Source organism: Grus americana, chromosome Z (genome assembly GCF_028858705.1).
Source record: "Grus americana isolate bGruAme1 chromosome Z, bGruAme1.mat, whole genome shotgun sequence".
NCBI lineage: Eukaryota > Metazoa > Chordata > Aves > Gruiformes > Gruidae > Grus > Grus americana.
In genome coordinates, this window is record NC_072891.1 from 86,463,789 (window position 1) to 86,488,526 (window position 24,738).

Genomic DNA, 24,738 nt, shown 5'->3' on the forward strand with positions numbered 1-24,738 from the left:
CAAAAAATTTAGTTTCTGCAGGATCTGTTCAGCATTGGTATAATCTTTTCTCCGCCTGCCTTGTTGATTTATAATCCAACTTTACCTGGTCTTGTGACAGGCGCTTTCCAGTGGGAACGATTAGAAGAGGATATAAAAAAGAAGTTGAAGGATCCAGAAAAAACTGAACATGTGCTTGAGAAAGTTAAATGTATCCTGAAAACTCCAGGGAAGGTACATCTAACTCTCTTGGGGTAACTGCTAGTGTTAGTTACTTAAGTGCTTGGGAAATTGTTTTGTAGACAAAGTTTCCTTGTCAGTCTTTGTTTTAAACTCACTTTGTCTTACACAGCTTTTACTGCTTTATCAGCGGGTCATTCACAGGCATGTATGAAACAGAAACACAGAGATGCTGATGTAATGTGCAGAATTACTGCAATCGGTAAAAGCACACAAGTAGATTTCCTAAAACGATTACTCACATTCACAGCTTTCCACATTGCCTAACAATATGATTATGTGTTCCTAATTCTCATGTAATAGAAGCTGCTCTCCTGAGTATGTGCCAAAAATTATGTTTCTGCAGTAGATCGGGAGAGTCGGTTTCTCTTATAAGTGTAGTTATGTGGAAATCTACAGCTCAATATATTTAATTCAGCAGATGACTTCGCAGTACAATATAATTTACGTCACATTATTATGTTAATAAAAAGTTACAATACAGAATTAGTTTTAACAGCCATTTGCTAATAGAGCTTATACATTCCCTGATACTATAGAACTTGCACAAGGTATTTCTGTCAATGTAAATGGGAAATCATGTTGGACTGTCTTGAGATAACTTAATATAAAGATTAAAAAGTTTCTTAGCTGTTTTAAGCTTCTGATCACTCAGCTGTAGGCTTGCCAGTCCTAAGTATCCATAGCTAAAACGTTCATAGTGTTGGATTTAGAAAGTCCTGAAAACTCTTTAGATAATAAGCCTGAGTTGTTTCGTTTGGTGGTGGTTTGTTTTTTTTTTTTGCCTTCAGAATACTTTTATTTCACATTGAAAAGTTTTCCTTCAAAGGCTTAGAAATGAACTGTGATTTTTTTTCTTGATAAAATTTAAAGCTAATTAATAAATTGGGTAAGATTTTAACCATAAATTCAACCTCAACTGAATTTCATTTATCAAAATCTACAGTATGATTTTGATGTTGTTCCTTTTGGTAGTTTCAGATTCCATTCTTTGAAGTAGGAAAAGCAAAACCGAAAAACCAAAAGGAAGTACTGGGGTTTGGAGGTTTTGACCCTAGCATGCCAAAATTATGTATGAGAAATCTGTGGTTCAGCCTGTGAACCTCCCTCTGCTTCTGTGGGGGCAATATCAGGGCAATTAACACACGACTTTTGGCTGCCTTGCACCCATACATGGCATCGTGCTGGGGGGCAGATATGTCCCCCATCAGTGTTCCCTCCAGAGACCACAAGCCTTGTCTTTCTGCAGCCTTGGGTCTGAACAGGGCATGTATGTACCAATTTGGAGTCCAGAAAATTTGTGATGTAATCAAACCTGCCCAGAGGTGCTGGACGGGGGAGTTTTGTCACAGGTCAGAGAGCACAAAGGGAAGAGCTAGATGTGAGTGTAGGAAACACCGATGATAACTTCCTTCTCCAAGTGACAGAGGAGCCAACAAGGAGAGGTGCCATGCTGGACCTTGTTCTCACCAACAAGGAGGGGGCTGGTAGGGGATGTGAAGCTCAAGGGCAGCCTTGGCTGCAGAGACCATGAAATGGTGGAGTTCAAGATCCCCAGGGCAGTGAGGAGGGCTCACAGCAAGCTCACTGCCCTGGCCTTCAGGAGAGCAGACTTGGGCCTCTTCAGGGGCCTGCTAGGTAGGGTGCCATGGGACAAAGCCCTGGGGGGAAGAGGGGCCCAAGACAGCTGGCTTGTAGTCAAGGGTCACCTCCTCCAAGCTCAGGAGCGATGCATCCCAACAGAGAGGAAGTCAGGCAAAAACACCAAGAGGCCCCCATGGATGAACAAGGAGCTCCTGGGCAGACTCAAACACAAAAGGAAGCCTACAGAGGCTGGAAGCAAGGGCAGGTGGCCTGGGAGGAATACAGAGAAACTGTCCGAGCAGCCAGGGATCAGGTTAGGAAAGCCAAAGCCCTGGTAGAATTAAATCTGGCCAGGGACATCAAGGGCAACAAGATAAGTTTCTATAGAGATGTCAGCGATAAAAGGAAGGAGAGGGAAAATGTGGGCCCTCTCCGGAATGAAACGGGAGCCCCTGGTTACCCAGGATATGGAGAAGGCTGAGGTACTCAATGGCTTTTTTGCCTCAGTCTTCGCCCACAAGGGCTCCAGCCACACCGCCCAAGTCACAGAAGGCAAAGGCAGGAACTGGGAGAATGAAGAACCGCCCACTGTAGGAGAAGATCAGGTTTGAGACCCTCTAAGGAACCTGAAGGTGCACAAGTCCCTGGGACCTGATGAGATGCATCCGCAGGTCCTGAGGGAAGTGGTGGATGACGTGGCTAAGTCACTTGCCACTGCATTTGAGATGTCGTGGCAGCCTGGGGAAGTTCCCACTGACTGGAAAAGGGGAAACATAACCCCCATTTTTAGAAAGGGAGACAAGGAAGACCCAGGGAACTACAGGCCGGTCAGTCTCACCTCTGTGCCTGGCAAGATCATGGAGCAGATCCTCCTGGAGACTATGCTCAGACCCATGGGAAATGAGGAGGTGATCGATGACAGTCATCATGGCTTCACTAAGGGCAAATCATGCCTGACAAATTTGGTGGCCTTCTATGATGGGGTTAGAGCGTTGGTGGAGAAGGGAAGAGCAACTGATATCATCTACCTGGACTTGTGCAAAGCATTTGACACTGTCCCGCACAACATCCTTGTCTCTAAATTGGAGAGACATGGATTTGATGGATGGACCACTCGGTGGATAAGGAATTGGCTGGATGGTCACACTCAATAAGTGGTGGTCAAGGACTCAATGTCCAAGTGGAGACCAGTGAGGAGTGCTGTTCCTCAGGGGTCGGTACTGGGACTGGCTCTGTTCAACATCTTTGTCGGTGCCACGGACAGTGGGATTGAGTGCACCCTCAGCAAGTTTCCTGACGACACCAAGCTGTGTGGTGGGTCGACACGCTGGAGGGAAGGGATGCCATCCAGAGGGACCTGGACAGGCTGGAGAGATGGGCCTGTGAGAACTACATGAAGTTCAACAAGGCCAAGTGCAAGGTCCTGCACGCGGGTCGGGGCAATCCCAAGCACAGCTACAGGCTGGGTGGAGAATGGATGGAGAGCAGCCCTGAGGAGAAGGACTTGGGGGTGTTGATTGTTGAGAAGCTCAACATGAGCCATCAATGAGCGCTGGCAGCCCAGAAAGCCAACCGTGTCCTGGGCTGCGTGTCCAGCAGCATGACCAGCAGGTCGAGGGAGGGGATTCTGCCCCTCTGTTCCGCTCTGCTGAGACCCCCCTGCAGTGCTGCGTCCAGCTCGGGGGTCCCCAGCACAAGAAGGACATGGAGCTGTTGGAGCGAGTGCAGAGGAGGCCATGGAGATGATCCCAGGGCTGGAACACCTCTGCTCTGGAGACCTCAGGCTGAGAGAGTTGGGCTGGTTCAGCCTGGAGAAGAGAAGGCTGCAGGGAGACCTTAGAGCCCCTTCCAGTCCCTGCAGGGGCTCCAGGAAAGCTGGAGAGGGGCTGGTGACAAGGGCAGGGAGTGCCAGGCCAAGGGGAATGGCCTGAAGCTGCAGGAGGGGAGATGGAGATGGGATGTGAGGCAGAAATCCTTCCCTGTGAGGGTGCTGAGGCCCAGGCACAGGGTGCCCAGAGAAGCTGTGGCTGCCCCTGGCTCCCTGGCAGTGTTCAAGGCCAGGTTGGATGGGGCTTTGGGCAAGCTGGGCTGGTGGAGGGTGTCCCTGCCCATGGCAGGGGTGGCACTGGATGGGCCGTGAGGTCCCTTCCCACCCGAACCATTCTATAATATAATTCCATCAGACAGAGGCACTTTGGAGGTGCTGCACTGTGGGAAATAGGAAAATAAACAATAAAGGTGTTGCAGAGGACTGCACATGTGAGAGTCACAGCTGAGTAGCATTAGCAAAGAAACATAAAGTAGAAAGCAAAACGCTGTTGTTTAGTTTCCACATTTAAATGATGTCTCGTAATCTTTTATTCTGTGGGCAACTATACATGACAATGTTTTATTAATAATATATTTTGCAGCTAAACACTGTAAAGGACTGCAGATCTCACCAGATAAAACGGCTGTATAATACTTCTCTCAGGCTGTTCTTTAATACGCCTGTCCTAGCTGATGTCATCTTCAAAATACAAGGTACTGTACCTCTGTTCCTCTTGACATGGGCACTGCTGTGCCTCTAGCATTTATCCTCTCTGCAGGAGAGTGGGAAATGGAGGTGATTGTATTTTCTGTTGTGTCAAAACTAAGAAAATGTCTACGCTTTGCTCTCGCTGCGGCAAGCAGTTTTTACTTAGAAGTGACGCTTGTCCCTGCGGCTGCGTTACAGCAGCGCCCGCTCTGACATGGTTTATCAGGGCTGAGCCTGTACTAGTGCCCTCTGCCTGTCGTGGTAGACTTTGTGCCTCTCTGACTCACACGCACCCCTTGAAGGCTTTAGCAAAATGAGGAGGGTGCTTCAGGAAAGGCTCCTGCAATGGCATAGGACCAAGGTAGCAAGGCTAAACGAGGGATTGCATCACAGGGGACGGTGATTTTATTTTAAAACTTATTTATCTCGCTCATGTTCCCACCTGCACAAGCGCTGGGATGTATTCCAGGCCTCTGCCCAGCATCAGACCTTGGAGAAGTGTGGACTCCAGTGGCCATGTCTACACTTGTCACCCTCAGTGAAAAGACCAGAGACAGAATCATAGAACTGTTTTGGTTGGAAAAGACCTTTTATATCACCAAGTCCAACCGTTACCCCAGCACTGCCAAGGCCACCACTAACCCATGTCCCCAAGCACCACATCTACACGGCTTTTAAATCCCTCCAGGGATGGGGACTCCACCACTGCCCTGGGCAGCCTGTTCCAGGGATTGACAACCCTTTGGGTGAAGAAATGTTTCCTAATCTCCAATCTAAACCTCTCCTTGACTCCTGACCATCTTTCCTGTCTGTCTCAGGCTGGTGCCGGCTGTGGATGTGCCTTTCTCTACCATCCAGAAGCTGACAGGGACTTACGTCCCGCTCCTGTGCCTCCTTAGGCTTTATTCACTGACCTTCTTCCCCCAACACGGACAACCCTAGAAATGCCCCTGGATGCTCTGGGGTTTTGATGACCTGCTAATCTAGGTGCCTTCAATGCCTGCTGTGTTTTACTGCTCTTCTAGATGCTCCAGTACTGATTTTCATGTTTCTGTCACAGATCTCTGCAACTTCTGTATGATAGGTGACTCCTTATGAAAGCAAACTTCAGCCTTGCAGGCACCTGGGTTAGACCTGCCTACTGCTCAACCCTACTAGTGTGAAAAGAAACATCTAAATTATTGTTTGTTTTTTTTTAAAAAAAAGTCTGTTGAGATGATGGTAATTATCTAGTGCTCTTTGTGGCCAGGATTAAAAAGATGTCGGGGAGCAGAGGCTGGCTTTCTGTGCTGACTTGTCCGTAACAGACCATTAAGTTACAAAGGTTGTTGGTGATGATGTTACACCGGTCTGCTCACAAAGGTGCCAAGTGCTCCTCGGCAAAGGCACAAGCAGGAACCGTGCCAGTGAAACCGTATTTTGTTCCCTTTTTGCCTGCAAAGAATGTGCTTGGGTGCACCAATGCGCTGCAGTGTCATGGTTGATTTTTTCTGGAAATTAAATGCATTCACCCCTAAAAATAAAAATACAAGGGGGAAAAAGTGTTGCATGCTTTTGTGAGAATAAGAATGAGATGGTTTTTAAATGCTAATGATTTTCTCTATTTGTCCACACCCACCCTTCGTGCAGAAATGGTTTTTAGGATTAGACAATTGTTTAACTATTTTCAGCTTTAAATCTCAGAACCAAATAGGAAGCATTAATCCCTCAAATATAAGCACAGGAAGACAAGCATTTTCTTTCTAGATGTTCTGTTTAATATGCAGAAAAAACAAAAAGGTCTTTGAAAATGAGAACAAAATACTGATGCTGAGTTTAATGACATGAACAATTAATCTCAGTGTCCCACTTCTGAGAGAGGCTTTGTGGGAAGTTGATGAAACCATACCACCACTATATATTTCACAGAAAAAAAGTAACTGCTGAATGGGTTGACAAGTATTTAAAAACGTGTGCTTATCCACTTCTAAAAGGTGAACTGCTTCTCCTAATGCTTGATAAATCTTCCAAGCCTTTTTCTCTAATTCATCAGCCACAATAATAGCATTAAAATTAAATAATTGCTAAGAGAAACTGAAGGCTTTAGTCTTGATCAGGTAAATACATTTTTAAGTCTTCAACTAATTCCTTGAAAATTGGGGGTTGCTTTGAGATTTCTAGCTTATAAAAGTACTAAAAACCATTGAAAACGGGAGCCCATTATGTCTGTGTAAAGACTTGTGACATGACCGAACCTCCTAATTAGTAGGTAAATATCCAATTGCGTGCATATACAAAACTGCGTGCTTATCTTACATCACGTCTGCATCGTGTATTGCTCATTTCATGTGTGTGAATATATAATACCGTTAACATGCGCTCTCTCTATATGTAGAAATGCATAAATTTTGTATGCAGGTTAGACAATTTGGAAGTAGAATCGCAGGTGAATAGCAACAGAACAAAATGAAAAAGTGCCAGATGACTTCAAGGAATTAGGTAGGTGTCAGGGTTGTGGTTAAGGAGGAAATTGAGACAGTAGCTTCTAGATAAATATTTATATTTACCTTGCATGTCAGTTTATCTGTTTATTATCATGCTGATTAAATCATTTAAACCTGACGGTAAGCTCTCATTCCGTCTTTTGTTGCGGCCGTGTCTGGCACTTGTTTGTCGCTTTCTTGCACGCAGGACTGCCGAGTTCAGCCGGACTCTGCAGAAGCCCGGGTGTCAGGGCTGGCAGCTCAGGCTGTCAACGCTGTCGTTAGGAGCCTGTAAGACCTCCACCACCCTGGGCATGTTAACCTCACTGGGTCTTCCAAATGCTGTAGTAAAGTAAATTATTCACTTGCAAATACTGCAAAATGGAAAATTTTCTGGAAAAATTTATCAGCGTTATTTTCGTAAGACAACCATAAGGAAATTCACTTAGGCAAAATATTTAATCTGGTTAAATTCATACTGGATTTAACTGAATTTCATCTGCGATAATCTGCCTTTCCCTGCTTTGTGTGGTTATGTGACAGTTTGACTTCTGGAACACACATTCATCACCAGTGGGATTACTGGTGAACACAAGTTACTGATTTCCATAATAACTCATAGCACTGCATATTTATGCAACGGGTCAGAGGTTCAGATAGTGTAAACTGTGTAACTACAGCCATGTCAGATTTCCTGGTCGTTGAAAGCATTTTTGTGTCTGAAAAAAGTTTACCCTATTTGCAGCACCTGTTGTTGGGAGCAGGTTGTCATAATAAATTTGATATTTCTTTTTGTTTGCTGGTGGCTACTAGGCAGATGTAAACATCTTCACTGGTATAAAGTGAGTGTATTATTAGTTATCTGTTGGATATTGTTAATTTTAAACACTTTAATCATGTTCAGTGGAGTGAAGGGTTTCTAAGAAAATATAAGCTTTAAAATCAAGATCTTTCTGTGTATATAAAATCATCATAGGTTTTTATCCTGTGTCCTGCAGGTGCAACTGTACCAGCCCACAGAGCAGTTCTGGTAGCTCGCTGTGAGGTAATGGCAGCTATGTTTAATGGTAATTATCTAGAAGCAAACAGTATTCTGGTCCCAGTGTATGGGGTTTCCAAAGACACTTTCCTGTCCTTTCTAGAGTATCTTTATACCGACTCCTGCTGCCCAGGTAAGAAACTTTAAAAATACACATATATCTGTTACTCATTTTTCTGTGATGGGGCATTGATAGAAAATAATGTAGCAGTACTTGTTTCATTGAAAAAAGCCCATATTTTAAAGTATAATATCTCAAGAAAGATAACTTGTTCATATTGTGCAATAAAAAAAAGGAAATAATTCTTATTCAAGTGAAATCAACTGCAGGCAGAATGAATATCACTAATGAAATGTTGTATTTGTTTTGTACTAACATAGCAGGTCTCAAAAGCCTGTGAAATTTCATTTCTGGTCTCTTACAATATTTGGAATTTTCTTTCTACATCACAATAATACTGGTTTCTAATCTTTATTCTGGGCTTTATTTCAAAATTGTCATTTTGTTTAGCATATATTTCATTAAGTTTAATATAAAAAAGGTAAATTGCAAGAATACCTTATTTATACACATGGATATCTTATTTATGTGTAAAGCCATAAAAAATTATGCCAACTGTAGTATTTGGCAAGAAAAATTGAGCTAGAGTACTCATTGTGCCTTAACCTTGGTCTTTTTTAATGAGAAGAAAATCTACATACTAAATAAGAAATATGATTTAAGTACAGATCATTTTCCTTTGAATGAATGAATGATGTTGTGATATGTATATTTGCTTTTGTTTCTTTTCTAATAATTCTACCATATTCTTAGGTTTTTCATATATTTCTCTCTTCAGTCCATCTAACATTTCCTTGTCCATCAGTTTTAATGGACAGAACCATATTTTTTAAAAAATACAGTCGCTTCATTTTCTTTTTTGCCTTTTCATTATATTTTCTTGTACATGTACCATAGAGGTTCTTTTCGGAAAGAGAAGTTAGAAAGTTAAATACTCATATTAATCATCACTTACTTTAAATAGACCAGCAGCACTTGACTCAGAATCTTCAAGATACAGGATATTGACAACAAATTATTACACATACCTTCTAAAAAGTGCTAACTACTCTTTTCCTGTTAATTAAATAGTTTTTCTGGAAAAAGAAAGTGATATAGCCAACTTATAATGATAATAATGAAAAATAAAAGGCAGTGATCAACAGCGGTTTGATTTTGTGCTCATTCTTAGGTGTTTAAAAGATGACTTGGTGAAATGCATCTTTGATCGCCTTGTCAAAAAGGTAAAATACATGCAACTTATGTTTTCTTGTTTTTCAGCCAGTATTCTCCAAGCTATGTCTCTCCTGATCTGTGCAGAGATGTACCAAGTAATGAGACTCCAGCATATTTGTGAGCTCTACATTATCACGCAGCTTCAGAGCATGCCTAGCAGGGAACTGGCATCCACAAGTCTCAGTATTGTTAGCTTGCTCAAAAAAGCGAAGGTATGTGTTGTATATATCGAATAAGAATATATATGTTGACTCTAATTAGTAGGGGTTGTTTAATTGTTAAGATTTTTAAGATCTTAATAATTTCCGTTCCCAAGGACAAACATTGATATACAATCTAAGGATATCTGGTGGCACAAGGCTGGCTAAAATAAGGCCTTCAGCCTGTTATTGCATAATGTGCAGTCATACCATAATCTGTGCAATTTCCTTATCAAGGACACTTTGCAGTGATTCAGCTTAATTGCAGCTTCTGCCAGAAAAAGGTTTGAGTACAAAAGAAAAGTGTATGATATGCAAGTGGCAAAGGAGATCTAACCTGATAGAATACTCAGTGAAATACCTAAAAAGCGTGAAAAGAAAAGACCAGAGGCTGAAAAAGGAGAGAAAGAGAGACAGTAAAGACAAATTTGGAAAACAGAATAGGAAAATAAAACTTGAATTGTTTACAAGTCTCAGGCAGTGTATCATCTTAAATGAACAGGATTTTGTGGAGCAAGAGACAACGAAGCCAACATGCCGCACTCCTTAACGTCTTTTTTCTGAAGCTCTGCTTCTGTGCTGAAGACAAAAATTTCCAAGATTCATGACCAAAGGAGGCCCAGGGGTTAAGTCCCCCTCTGGGGGAGGGAGTTTTATTGTTTGTTCTTGGGTCTCCATCTGTTTACATATTTCTGTCAATGACTTTTCCTTCATTATTTCCTGAAGTCAAAGGTTTATTTAGCAAACTGCTGTGTTGACAGGAGAAATCTGAGGTATTTTGACATGCAAGGCATGGCTGCGCTTCAGATATCGTAGCATTAAGCATTGTTTGTGTTTCCTTTCTTCTCGCAGTTTCACAATTCTGATTGCCTTTCAACTTGGCTTCTTCATTTTATTGCCACTAACTACCTCATCTTTAGTCAAAAGCCCGAATTTCAAGATCTTTCAGGTAACTTATCAATTACTTTTAAAGCAAGAAATGTTTTTCAGTGCTGCTTATATCAGAAGTGAGGTACTGGACAATACTACTTCTGCATGAGAAGATTAGTACTTCTTTAGGCTATAGAGTCTTGTCCAGGCCAGAGTCTGTTCGAGCTGGATGGTTCACCACCCTGCTGTGGGACCAGCATGTGACACAAGGGCAGTGTAGCCAGCAACCACATCCCCTTTCCTTTTGGTTCCTGTACTGATGGCCAGGTTCCCACCCATAACTGAATTGACTGGGACAGATGGGTCATCGTATGTCAACCCCTCCACCTTATGTGTATGATTTTGTTTAGTTTGTACATTTGAATCAAGGTAATGAGTCACTTCCAATAGCTGCTCTTTAAGGGCTGGGGTTTTCTTGAAGAAAATAGGATTTTTACAGTATCCTCCAGCAGTTCTCATGAAATTCAATAACTAATGTCCATTGAAGTAAATAAACCCAGGTTCTTCCAGGGAACCGATATTTATTTTCCCAAACAGTATATTTGTTTCCTGATATGTAACTCTAGAAAGTTTTGCTCATTGCCTACAGGGAGTTTTCATCACCCTGATGAAGGTGATCTTGATGGGTGCATCTCTTTGACGCACGTTCGTATTCAGAACAAAGCTCTGTTTGGTCCAAAGTACATTAAAAGTACTCTTCCATCATTTGCAAGGCTTGTATATGTATGCATGATGACAGACAACTTTGTAATCATTGTGAGCAAAGGAAGAAGAGCTAGCTCCTCCTTGCTTTGTTTGGACCTAGAATTTGTCTTCCTGTGGCCCATCTGCACATCTTCTGAAATGTCCATTTTGTATATCCAGATCTGGATTAAATGTGGGAGAGCAGGGCACCTATGCTGTTAGATGTCATCCACCACTGGGTTCTGTCCACAGTGGACTGACTTTGCTTCCCTTCCTGCTGGTTCAGGTGACGGGGTGTGTTTGAAAGCACTTTCTTCATTTCATTCTCAACCACCCTGAGGTTCTGCTGAAGCTGCAGGAATCAGGTTGTCCTCCCCATTTGGTGAAGATTGGACCTGTCTCTGGCTTCCCCTTGGTGAAGCAGGAGGACACAGAGATACTTCTGACTTAGGGTCAACGCAGGGATCAATCTAGGCACATCTACTTACTCATTTTCCAGTTCCACAGTGAGATATCAATTTATCAATATAGCTTATTAAATGGGTTTTTTTCTGCTGTGGAAGGTAATAGAAATAGCACATCTGTCTCCATGCTGCAGTTATGATGGATATCGGGCTGCATATGAGCCTGTCATGACACTCATGCAGTGATGCTTCTGATAAGCATCACTTATCAGCACTTGCCAGCACATGTTCTGGCAGTGCCCGAGTAACTTGGGGATGAGCTGTACAGTATCGCCATGCCAAATGTCTGCTGTGCCATCACCTGGAGTTTCCTCCATGGTTCCACCACTCGTGGAACATCTGGGGCTGATGCAGAGCAGGACCAGAGCTGCTGGCTGTCGGACGACATCTCTGAAGTCTCTGGCAGACGGCTGATACCAGGCTGGTCATTTTGGAACACTTGTGGGTTGACTCAAGGCAACAGGGCACCACACTAGCGGACTGGTATCCTTTGAGATTTGGTGTCCACACACCTGGCAGCCTGTCCTTTGCTTTTGTCCTTCCTCTGCATCCCTTCCACAGGATTCACTGAGGGACTGATGTGCTCTGCTGCATCGAACTTGCACTGAGCCAGCCAGAGGAAAGAGATAGGAGAGTGTAAATAAATATAGGTGAGTGAGGTGAAACTGCGGTGCCCCGGGGCCCAGACAGCCGCAGGGCCATTCCAAGACACTTCCCAGACAGCAGCAGCTACGGGGAGCTGCCCTTCTCACACAGCATCCCCCCAGGTGCAGGCAGAGCGGCGCAGCATGAGGCAGCGGCTCTCCAGCGACTTGCCGACAGAGGAAACCTTCGGCAGCCGTCCTGCCCGTCGCACAAGGCAAGCGGGAAGGCGCTGCCAGCTGCCCCACACCGCTGCTGCGGTTTCCCCAGCTCAGCCCTCCCCGAGCTGCAGGTCTCTCTGCTGCGCGTCGGGCTCCGTCTGCCTCGGCCGCAGCCCCGCAAAGGGCCGGGCAGCCGCTGCCGCGGGCGGACTGGGGAAAAGCTGGGCTGGCGCCTGGAAATGCCTCTTTCTGCTAAGGCAAAGGGGATTTGGCAACGTGCTCACCTAAAGACTGCCTCACCTGATTTTGTCCGTGCCAGAAAAGGCAGAAGCCTTGCCGAGTTCTTAACGGCTCTCCTCGCCTCACTTTCTGTAGTCATCTTGAGACAAACTATGGGCATCGGGGTTCAAACACCCTCCACATAGCGCTGCGGCACAGCAAAAGCCTCGCGCTCGATTACCTCGTCTGGTCGTCTGAAAAAGGACTCTTCGTCCTCAGGATAATCTCGCTGCTCCCTTTAATGACTGCTGTGTTTACTCGACCAAGTCCCGTCCTTATTGCTGCCTCAACAGCAAGGGAGCATCGTGCGGTAGCTCTCATGTCTGTGCTAGAGTAAGGTCTGGGCAGAACGGGCAGCCCTCCCCTTTCCTTTCCCAGTTGCATTCGTATCCCTGCTGGGTTTTGGCCGCTTTTAGAAGCGTTTTGGCAGCCTGTGCACTTGTGCGGTGTGTTTGGGTATTACATGTCTTTCCTTTCCTGCCTTGTTTAGCGGAGGAGCGCGACTTTGTAGAGATGCACCGGTGGCCTTCCGATCTGTACCTGAAGCAGCTTGCTGATTACAGGAACTACGTCCACTCCCAGAAATGCCATTGCACCGTGATGTGAGGAGACCGGGCACTGGCCAAGTGTGTCTCCACTGGGAAACCTCTGACTCGGGATTGCACGGAGCACGGAAATCGTATCGAGAGCCAGAGCAGACAGCGACGTGCCCTGGAACACTGCCGTGCCGTGCCGTGCCCTTCCTAACGTTCCTGGCTCTGATAATTAACCACATTGAGAAACGTATCGTGAAGATGTCTTTCAGGCAGAAGGATTTCACAGCCATGGGCATTAAATGCAGTCCGGGGCAGTGTCACGGCTGTCATCTCTGCCCCTTCCCGTGTCTTTGCTGGTTATTGTGTCGCTTTCTATGGCTATTGTCAGCTGCTAAACCGGCATCTGCTGCAACAGCTTGCTTTGGAAACCCGTGTGCGGCAGGAGCAGAGCAGCAGTGCAGGGAAGCTGAGGAGCCAACTCGCAGGTTCTTTAGATGTTTCAGGCCGCAGAACTTTGCTGCGGCGTCTGCTGGGTTGCAGAATAAAGGGTAGGTTCAATAGGCATCTCAGCAACTGTTCTTTTCCTCCTTCCCCGTCAGCCGGCCGGTCCTTTTAGCGAGACCCTTACCGTGGGGTGAGTAGATGCTTTAATTCCAGAGGAATGCCCGTGCATCGCTAGGTTCTCTGGTGCCTCCCCAAAGTCTAAACACTGAGGCCATTTTCCCTGCCGCTCAATGGCAGAAGAAGGTCTGCCGTCATCATCTGCACACCACCTTTGGTAGCGTGGCCGTGTTGCGTTTCTCCCCAGGAGGAAAAAGCCAGGGAGAGCTAGGTCCGCTCAGAGCATTGCCTACGGTACTGGTGGGGACTGGGAGGAACGGGAAGGGGGTCGACAGCCTTTTGCAGGTGTTTTGTAGGTGGGAGGAAACTCAGGGCACCAGTGACTTTCTTGGGACCAGTGGGTCTGGTAACGCTGGGTGCTCGCTGGTGGCTGAGAGCGCAGCCGTCTGCTGTGCTGGTCCTGAGGGAGGTGACCCTCACGGGTACACCAGTCCTGGGGGGAACGTCGGCTTTTGTAACGGGACCCTGAGCTCGGCTGTGCCCCGGGGGGCTCGGGTTAGGTGGAATTATCATCGTGTGCTCACAAGCTGCACCCCGTGAGGCAGACCCGATTGTCTGCTCTGGCTGTGGGGATTCTTTCGCAGATCTTACAGGCAAAGCTGAATATTATGACTCGCACCACCCTTGCAGGCGCTATTGAGAGCTTCCTTGACCTACGTCGTGCGTTGTTGTGCCACTCACTATGTCTATCTGGTGATATTCATGACAAAATGAACCCAGCCTTTACTCAGGGGTGTCTATCTGCGCGTAGGCGCTTCTCGGTAAGGGAGAGCTTATCGAGGAACTAAATGCTTCATTGTCGTTCTTGTGCGTTTAACTCTGTTTTGCCAGCTGCCTTTCATCTTGGTGTGTAGTGTGAGCCCAGAAGGACACAGAAAAAACACTGGAGAAATTGTTCACTGCTTCCTCAATGTGCACAGCAGACTATCTCAAATGTACCTGGAAACCGCAGCTCGGAGATGAAGATGGAGCAGGAAATTGCTGGAGCTGAACCTTTTTATTTGCTTCTAAGAATTGTTCTTATCTTTCAATACAGTTTCATAGGTAAATTGTTCCTTTCAAATTCCATGCTATAATGATAGGCGGGGTTTTTTGTGGGTTTTGGTTTTTTTTTTCTGGTGATATTTTGCAAAGGTTGAGAGGGTATATTACTCTCCTATTTTTGGGCACGCAAAAAAAAAAAAAAAAAAAGAAAAAAGCGAGCTTGTGAGTCAGGTGGCTGCTGCAGGCTCAAAGTTCCGAGGTTGGTTTCATGTAGGAATATTAAATCGTTATTTTTAACATTTTTTCTGGGAATTCTAAAGTTCTTCAAAAGATGAGATATAATTCTCTACATCTCGCATACAAGGAGACTGAAATACAGAATATTACATTGCTCTTTCAAGAGCACTAAAGGAAACTGAAAACTTTAAAGAAAAAAATGGGTGGAAAGTAACATGCATTGAACTTAAATTTTAAAAAAATGTAATTTTGTATCAATGTAGTAGAGATTAATATAATTCCATATAGGTTAACTGGATTGATATGAATAAAACTTATTCATTTGGTTTTGGAAGCATAAAGTCATGAACAAAACCAAGTATACTGCTGACCTACAGCTTGCCTGGACACCTGATCGCATCCTTGGTCATAGCACGTGCTTCTACCAGCAGCCATCTCAGTTAACCAAACGATGGATTACATGCCTCATACTGACTTCTTGTACAAAACTGACACAAAAATTGTGTGAGTCTTTGTCTGCATTGCACCTATTCGTGAATTTTTAACACTTTGAAAGCTTTCCCAGGTTTTTTGCTAGAGGCTAGTTTGTTGCCAATAACTTAAGTATCAATAACAGATAACATAATACTATTTTTAATTTTCTGTATGCGTTTTATAGGCATTTAAAAATAGCCTGAATGGAAATACAAAGACTTTATATCCAACCAAGAGAAATATTTTGTTATTATATATTTTAGTCAGTGGTAACCACAGGTTTTTTACAGAGAAGCCAAGCAGCGTAAAAATATTTATTATTTATTCACAGATTAATGCATACTATTATTCAGACATTAAAACAGCTTCCCATTTTACTAAGTATCCCATAATGCCCCTGTATCAGGTGCAGATGTGCTGTCCTTGCAGACATAGACCATCTGATTTAAATTCTTAGAAGAATTCTTATGATAAATTCTTATTTTTATTCTGTATGATGATTTTCTGTAGAAACATATTTATCTTAAAGCTATTTTGAAAACCAATACTTTAGCATTCAGAAACATGACTAAACGTAGATCATGATGCTTGCTGAGCTGCTGTTGGCAATTTTTTTTAGTGGAGGCTTTAGGACCATAGCCATCATGGAGAGTCAGGAATTAGGGAAGTACTGAGTTTGGTATTTATGAATGACTTTGTATGGTATAAGTAAAAATTGTTATGGTATATTATAAAAAAATAATCTTTATACTATGTTGTAAAACTAAAATCAGGAACCAGCTGAAAAAGAAGTGGTTTTGAAAAAAGTAAAATATCTGAGGAGGAAGGCTTCCACTGTTCCCAGCATCTCCCGGACTCCCAGGGCAGAGGCAGCATTGGGGTCAAAGAAGGATGCTGGTGACAAATTTGGGTGCCCTTAGGCAGGTCTTAGAGAGTTTGGGATTACAGTTTCAGACTTTACGCAGTGTTTTGACTCCTGAGTCCTTCACTAGAACTCTAAAATCCACTTTTAGAAGACAATTTTTTGAATAATGGATTGCACCATATAATTCTTACTGTACCCATATATGTGTATGCTTGTCCCAAGCTAGCACTAAGCTTTATAGAAAATATCAAAGTTTTCTGCACTGATAATGTTTTCCACATGATAGTTAAAAAACCTCTGCTATTGTCCTTTAGGTCTTGGTGTACCTGATTTGAAAAAAAAAAATATAAGAAAAACTATTTTATCAGGCATGTGCTGAAACTCCTGTATGTTTATCTTTTAATATACCCTGACTAAATGTACATGTTTTAGGTTGAATATGTAAAATTTTGTTACAAAATAAAAAAATTTCTCTAGTGAATCTCATGTGATCATTTACTCATGTACATTGGAAGATTTGAGTGTTATGCTGGAAATATGTTTTGTAGCTTATAATCATAGAATCATCAAGTCATACACTGGTTTGGGTTGGAAGGGACCTCCCAGCCCACCCAGTTCCACCCCCCTGCCATGGGCAGGGACACCCTCCACCAGCCCAGCTTGCCCAAAGCCCCATCCAACCTGGCCTTGAACACTGCCAGGGAGCCAGGGGCAGCCACAGCTTCTCTGGGCACCCTGTGCCAGGGCCTCAGCACCCTCACAGGGAAGGATTTCTGCCTCACATCCCATCTCCATCTCCCCTCCTGCAGCTTCAGGCCATTCCCCTTGGCCTGGCACTCCCTGCCCTTGGCACCAGCCCCTCTCCAGCTTTCCTGGAGCCCCTGCAGGGACTGGAAGGGGCTCGAAGGTCTCCCCGCAGCCTTCTCTTCTCCAGGCTGAACCAGCCCAACTCTCTCAGCCTGAGGTCTCCAGAGCAGAGGTGCTCCAGCCCTCGCAGCATCTCCGTGGCCCTCGAAGGGCCATGAAGGGGCAGCCTAATATGGGTGACGCTGTTGCGGGTGTTTACTGCAGGTCACCTGATCAGGACAAGGAAGTAGATGAGGCCTTCTACAGACAGGTGGAAGTAGCTTGATAATCACAGGCCCTGGTCCTCACGGGGGACTTCAACCACCCTGATATTTGCTGGAAAGGCAACACGGCCAGGCACGCCCAGTCCAGGAGGCTCCTGCAGAGCATTGATGACAATTTTTTGATGCAGGTTGCAGAGGTCCCCATGAGGAGAGGGGTGCTGCTAGACCTTGTACTAGCAAAGAAGGACTGGTTGAAGATCTGAAGGCTGGGTGCAGTCTTGGCTGCAGTGACCATGAGATAGTGGAGTTCAGGATCCTACATGGAAGAAGCAGGGCAGTAAGTAGGATTACAGCCCTGGACTTCAGGAGACCTAACTTTGGCCTTTTCAAAGACCTGCTTGGGAGAATCCCATGGGTTCAGGTTCTAGAGGGTAAGAGGGCCCAAGAGAGCTGGTCAGTATTCAAACACCACTTCCTTGGAGCTCAGTATCAGTGCATCCTGAAGAATAGGAAGACAAGCAAAGGAGTAGGGAGACCTTTATGGATGAGTAAGGAGCTGCTGGAAAAACTCAAAGGGAAAAAGGAAGTTTACAGTATGTGGAAAAAGGGAATGGCCACTTAGGAGGAATATAAGAATGTAGTCAGTCTGTAGGGGTGCAACAAGGCAGGCTGAGGCCCACTTGGAATTAAAACTGACAGGGGAAGTCAAGGACAACAAGAAGGGCTTTTTCAAATACATCAACAGCAAAAGGAAGACTAGGGAAAATGTGGGCCTGCTGCTGAAGCAAGTGGGTGCCTTGGTGATGGAGGATACAGAGAAGGTGGAGTTACTGAACGCTGCCTTTGCTTCAGTCTTTACTGCTAAGGTCGGCCCTCAGGAAACCCAAACCCTGGAGGTAGGAGAGAAAGTCTTGCAAAAGAAAGACCTTCCCTTGGCTGAGGAGGATTGGGTTAGAGAACATCTAGGCAATCTCAACATCCACAAATCTATGGGCTTTTATGGGATGCACCCATGAGTGCTGAGGAAGCTGGCAGATGTTACTGCTAAGCCACTCTCCATCATCTTTGAAAGGTCATGGAGAACAGGAGAGGTGCCTGAGGACTGGAGGAAAGGCAATGTCACTCTGGTCTTCAAGAAGAGCAAGAAGAAGGACTCAGGAAACAACAGACCAGCCAGCCTCACCTCCATCCCTGGAAAGGGGATGGAACAACTCATTCTGGGGGTTATCCCTAAGCATATGGAGGAAAAGGAGGTTATGGGGAGTGGTCAACATGCATTCACCAAGGGGAAATCATGCCTGATCAATCTGGTAGCCTTCTATGACGGCATGACCAGCTGGGTGGATGAAGGGAGAGCAGTGGACGTTGTCTAACTTCAGCAAGGCTTTTGGCACCGTCTCTCATACCATCCTCATAAGCAAGCTTAGGCAGTGTGGGTTGGTTGAGTGGACAGTGAGGTGGGTTGAGAAGTGGCTGAATGGCAGGGCCCAGAGGGTTGTGATCAGCAGCGCAGAGTCTGGTTGGAGGCCTGTAGCTAGTGGTGTGCCCCAAGGGTCAGTGCTTGGTCTGGTCTTGTTCAACGTATTCATCAATGACCTGGACAGGGGAGAGTGCACCCTCAGCAAGTTTGCTGACGATACTAAGCTGGGAGGAGCAGCCAACACAGCAGAAGGCTGCGCTGCCATTCAGTGAGACCTGGACAGGCTGGAGAGCTGGGCAGAGAGGAACCGTACGAAATTGAATAAGGGCAAGTGTAGGGTCCTGCACCTAGAGAAGAACAACTCCAGGCACCAGTACAGGTTAGGGGTTGTCCTGCTGGGAAGCAGCGCTGCGGAGAAGGACCTGGGAGTCCTGGGGGACAACAAGCTCTCCATGACCAGCAATGTGCCCTCATGGCCAAGGCGGCCAGTGGTACCTGGGGTGCATGAAGAAGAGTGTGGCCAGCAGGTCGAGGGAGGTTCTCCTCCCCCTCTGCTCTGCCCTGCTGAGGCCACATCTGGAGTTGTGTGTCCAGTGCTGGGCTCCCCAGTTCCAGACAGACTGGGAACTACTGGGGAGAGTCCAGCGGAGGGCTGCGAGGATGAGGAGGGGCCTGGAGCATCTCTGGTATGAGGAAAGGCTGAGAGAGCTGGGTCTGTTTAGTCTGGAGAAGAGAAGGCTGAGAGGGGATCTGATCAACACTTATCAATATCTAAAGGGTTGATGTCAAGAGGAAGGGGCCAGACTCTTCTCAGTGGTGCCCAGTGACAGGACAAGGGGCAACGGGCACAAACTGGAACAGGGAAGGTCCATCTGAACATGAGGAAAAACTTCTTCCCTCTGAGGGTGACCGAGCCCTGGGACAGGCTGCCCAGGGAGGTTGTGGAGTCTCCTTCTCTGGAGAGATTCAAAATTCGCCTTGATGAGATCCTGTGCAACCTGCTTGAGGAGATCCTGCTTTAGCAGGGGGATTGGACTAGATGATCTCTAGAGGTTCTTTCCAACCTTTACCAATCTGTGAATCTGTGATGCCACTGTCCACATCATTGATGAAGACATTAAACAGTACTGGTTGCAGTATGGACCCATGAGGGACACCAGTCATCACTGATCTCCATCTGGACATTGAGCCATTGACCACTACCCTCTGGCTGTGACCATCCAACCATTTCCTCATCCACTGAACAGTCCATCCATCAAATCTTTATCCCTCCTATTTAGAGAGAAGGATGTCATGGGGGACTGTGTCAAAGGCCTTGCAGAAGTCCAGGTAGATGACATCCATAGTTCTCTCCTTGTCCACTGGTGCACTCACTCCATCATAGAAGGCCAGTAGGTTGGGCAGGCAAGACTTGCTCTTGGTGAAGCTGTGCTTGCTGTCACCAATGACCTTGCTGTCCTCCATGTGCCATAACAGAGCTTCTAGAAGGATCTGTTCCATGATCTTCCCAGGCACAGAGGTGAGGCTGACAGGTCAGTAGTTCCCAGAGCCCTCTTTTCCACCCTTTATAAAAATGGGTGCAACATTTCCCTTTTTCCAGTCACTGGGGACTTCCCCTGACCACCCTGACTTTTCAAATCTCATGGAGGGTGGCTTGGCAACTACATCAATCGGTTCCCTCAGGACCCTGGGGTGCATCTTGTCGGGTCCCATGGACTTGTGTATGTTCAGGTTCCTCAGGTGGTCACGATCCTGATGTTCCCTTACAGGGAGAGGACTTTGCTCCCCCAGTCCTGCCTTGTGGTCCATGCACTTGAGAGCTGTGGGAAGCGAGGTTGCCAGTGAAGACTGAAGCAAAAAAGCCTTCTCCTTGTCCATTGTTACCACTTTGCCAGTCGTGTTCATCAGGAGCCATACCCTTTCTTTGACCTTCCTTTTCTGTCTGACACACCTGTAGAAGCCCTTCTTATCCTTTGCGTCTCTTGCCAAGGTCAGCTCCAGCTGCACCTTGGCCTTCCCCACGCCATCCCTACACAACCGGGCAGCGTCCCTGTACTGTCCCCAGGATATCTGTCCCTGCTCCCGCTGCCTGTGCCTTACCTTCTTGCCCTTTAGTTTGACCAGCAGGTCTCGACCCTTCCATGCTGGTCTCTTGCCTTCCTTACCTGGTTTCTTACACCTGGGGATCGAGAGCTCTTGCACTCTGTGGGAAGTGTCCTACAGATCTGCCAGCTCCGTTCTGCTGTCTCCTCCCTGAGGGCAGTTTCCCAAGGGGTCCTATTGACTCGCTGCTTGAACAGCTGTAAGTTTGCTTTCCTAAAATTCAGGGTCCTGACTTGACTCTTTGCCTGACCATATCCCTCAGGACTATGAACTCCACCAGTGCCTGATCACTGCAGCCAAGCCTCTCTCCAATCTTACTGTCACTGATTAGCTGACTTGCATGGTGACCATCAGATCCAGTATCGCAACCTCTCTGGTAGGGCTGTCTATTACCTGGCTTAAGAAGTTATCCTCAACACACTCCCGAAGTTTCCTGCATTGCCTACTGCTCGCTGTGCTGCTTTTCCAGCAGATGTCGAGGTGGTTGAAGTTCCCCAGCAGCATGAGAGCCTGCAAGTGCAATGCCTCATGTAGCTGGAGTAACAAGGTTTCATCGATAGGCTCCCCTTGTTTGGTAGCCTGTAGCAGACAGCAACTAGAAGGTTCCCTTTGCTGCCTCTGTCTCTAATTCTTACCCACAAGCTTTCAACCTGCTCATGGCTATTTTTCAGAGACAGCTCTTCACAATCTATTCATTTCCTGATGTAGAGGGCAACCCCTCCACCTGTCCCTTCTGTACAGTTGGTAGCCATCAGTAGTCACACTCCAGCCATGTATTTGTCCCACCAAGTTTCAATAATGGCAACTAGGTTGTAGCTTTCTAGCATCACGGTGGCTTCCAGCTCCTGCTGTTTGTTAGCCATGCTGCATGCATTGGTGTAGAGGCACTTCACCTGGGCTGTCCGCCATGTCCCCTTCTTAGAGGAAAATCCCTTAATTCATTTGAGGTATTTCACCGGTGTTTCCCAGTTGGTTCCTGTTACCTCAGTAGCCCCTGACTAATATCCGTAAGACTTCATGTGTGCTGCAATGTAGCCAGCACATCTCAGAGAACAGGCTGAGGGCCCTCGCTACCACCTTGTTCCTCTAACCTTGGTGTGTCATCCCACAGCTTGTCACGGGCAAGCCTGATTTCATCCCCCTCCCCCTTCAAGCCTAGTTTAAAGCTCTGTCAGTGAGTCCTGCAAGCTCCTGGGCAAAGACCCTCTTCCGCCTTCAGACACCAGCAAGCCTGGTGCCATGTAGGCCATCCCATTATCGAAAAAACGAGAATTGTGGTGGGGACAACAGCCATGGAGCCATGTATTGATAGACTGGGTCTGTCTGTTTCTTCCAATGTCACTGCCCACAACTGGAAGGAAGGGGTAGAAAATAACTTGCACACCAGATTCCCTCAGTGACCATCCGAAGGCCCTGAAGTCTCTTTTGATCACTCTTGCATCACCCATTGAGGCTTCATCACCACCCAAATGGAAAAGGAGTAGTGGGAAATAGTCCAAGGGCCATACCAGGCTGGGCAGTTTCCTAGTGATACCAACCCAGCTACAGTAATCTTAAGTCTGGCTGTATTGTGCTTGTGGCTGATAATCATCTCATATGTAAACTTGGGGAGAGCGATTGGGTGACTTGAAAGGATTCATGAACTTTGATTAGCATGTTAGTAGGGATGCTTGATAAAAACAAAGGGAGGAGCTGTTGAGGGATATTGGTTGTTTCACGTAAATAAGTAAGTATTAATTAGAATAAATTTCTTAGGATTATAATACGGTGTGATTTGTGCTGTTTGCTTAGCTTAACTTAGCATGAGTAGCTAGAGTTGCTGAAGTCTTCAGACCACCGTAGAATTGTTTTTCTTGGTAATTTTCCTAGCAGCTGGTAGAGTGCAGTGTTTAGTCTTTCAGTATGGAAAAGTATTTTGATATCACACTAATGTTTAGGTAGTGTTCTTCCAAGTCTGGGACTCCAGTTCTCCATGTTCTGCCAGCGCGGGCGGGTGCACAAGGACCAGAAGATAAGGAGGCTCCAACCTTCGGCTGAGACTGCAAATCTGCAAGATAAGAGCCAGCCTGCCTGGACACAGAAGAAGACTCCAACTAGAAGTTCGGAGACCCCAGACCAAAAATCACCACTGGACTAAGGGACGAATGGACAGCGCGTGAGGGGCGGGCATGTGGGACCCGAGGGTGTAATTGTCCCGGAATTTCTCGGTCCTGGGTCCCACTCTTTGGAGGTGCCCAGCCCGGGCTGATCTTGCTGCTGCACCTCTCAATTAAATTAATTATTTTACAAAATCTGACGCCGGAGACTCTGTTGTGAGACACCTAGGGTTGAGCCTGAAGGAGGAAGCACGCCCAAGAATAAGCGTGCATGTGTGCATGTGTGTGTGTGACACCATGAACGGGGTGTCCATGCTCGGGCAGCAGCTCCTATAGCGAGGCAGCAGACTTCCCTAAGAGGAGGGTCTGTCCAGCATATCAGATCCTCCATACCGCCCAGAAGGGAGTACAACCATAACTCCTCTTTTCTTGCTCGTGGAGGTGGTCGTGGTACAGGGGGCAGGCCTTTCTGACATTGGCACACCTCTGTTGTAGATGGACCACCATCCACATTGTCCGGTGGCTGGCCTTCCACATCCAGAGCCTCAGACCTGTAGTACAGAGGCACCAGGGAGGGGTTTGCCTGCCTCTCTATCCAGTTAATTTGTACTTAAATTTTTTTAATTTCTACTGTAACGATAGGAAATGAATTTTTTCTTTTTTAATTGAAGTTCAATACATATTACTTCCCACTCAATTTTTCTTTAATATTGTCAGTTTCCTTTAGTGCTCTTGAAAGAGCAATGTAATATTCTGTATTTCAGACTCCTTGTATGCGAGATGTAGAGAATTATATCTCATCTTTTGAAGAACTTTAGAATTCCCAGAAAAAATGTTAAAAATAACGATTTAATATTCCTACATGAAACCAACCTCGGAACTTTGAGCCTGCAGCAGCCACCTGACTCACAAGCTCACTTTTTTCTTTTTTTTTTTTTTTTTTGCGTGCCCAAAAATAGGAGAGTAATATACCCTCTCAACCTTTGCAAAATATCACCAGAAAAAAAAAACCAAAACCCACAAAAAACCCCGCCTATCATTATAGCATAGAATTTGAAAGGAACAATTTACCTATGAAACTGTATTGAAAGATAAGAACAATTCTTAGAAGCAAATAAAAAGGTTCAGCTCCAGCAATTTCCTGCTCCATCTTCATCTCCGAGCTGCGGTTTCCAGGTACATTTGAGATAGTCTGCTGTGCACATTGAGGAAGCAGTGAACAATTTCTCCAGTGTTTTTTCTGTGTCCTTCTGGGCTCACACTACACACCAAGATGAAAGGCAGCTGGCAAAACAGAGTTAAACGCACAAGAACGACAATGAAGCATTTAGTTCCTCGATAAGCTCTCCCTTACCGAGAAGCGCCTATGTGCAGATAGACACCCCTGAGTAAAGGCTGGGTTCATTTTGTCATGAATATCACCAGATAGACATAGTGAGTGGCACAACAACGCACGACGTAGGTCAAGGAAGCTCTCAATAGCGCCTGCAAGGGTGGTGCGAGTCATAATATTCAGCTTTGCCTGTAAGATCTGCGAAAGAATCCCCACAGCCAGAGCAGACAATCGGGTCTGCCTCACGGGGTGCAGCTTGTGAGCACACGATGATAATTCCACCTAACCCGAGCCCCCCGGGGCACAGCCGAGCTCAGGGTCCCGTTACAAAAGCCGACGTTCCCCCCAGGACTGGTGTACCCGTGAGGGTCACCTCCCTCAGGACCAGCACAGCAGACGGCTGCGCTCTCAGCCACCAGCGAGCACCCAGCGTTACCAGACCCACTGGTCCCAAGAAAGTCACTGGTGCCCTGAGTTTCCTCCCACCTACAAAACACCTGCAAAAGGCTGTCGACCCCCTTCCCGTTCCTCCCAGTCCCCA

At 46.0% G+C, this 24,738-nt stretch overlaps 1 protein-coding gene and 1 long non-coding RNA gene across 5 annotated transcripts in view; both read left to right on the forward strand.

Moving 5' to 3' along the window:
- The window catches only part of RHOBTB3 (Rho related BTB domain containing 3), a 36,551-nt gene extending 19,963 nt beyond the window's left edge, over window positions 1-16,588 (forward strand). For 2 of the 4 annotated variants that reach the window (XM_054810153.1, XM_054810155.1), the window contains 6 exons: window positions 101-213; window positions 4,215-4,326; window positions 7,782-7,955; window positions 9,144-9,310; window positions 10,151-10,247; window positions 12,949-16,588. In XM_054810153.1, coding sequence (XP_054666128.1) covers window positions 101-213; window positions 4,215-4,326; window positions 7,782-7,955; window positions 9,144-9,310; window positions 10,151-10,247; window positions 12,949-13,064 — 779 coding nt within the window. In that variant the 3' untranslated portion in view covers window positions 13,065-16,588. Of the gene's footprint in view, window positions 1-100; window positions 214-4,214; window positions 4,327-7,781; window positions 7,956-9,143; window positions 9,311-10,150; window positions 10,248-11,937; window positions 12,027-12,948 lie in introns of all 4 variants that reach the window. The other 2 variants (XM_054810154.1, XM_054810157.1) reach the window with 2 other exon arrangements.
- A 3,280-nt stretch (window positions 16,589-19,868) lies between these two features.
- On the forward strand, window positions 19,869-20,944 carry LOC129199483 (uncharacterized). Its single transcript, XR_008574674.1, has 3 exons — window positions 19,869-19,994; window positions 20,142-20,197; window positions 20,435-20,944. It is a non-coding gene; the product is annotated as an uncharacterized LOC129199483 (long non-coding RNA).
- Window positions 20,945-24,738: the final 3,794 nt, after the last annotated feature.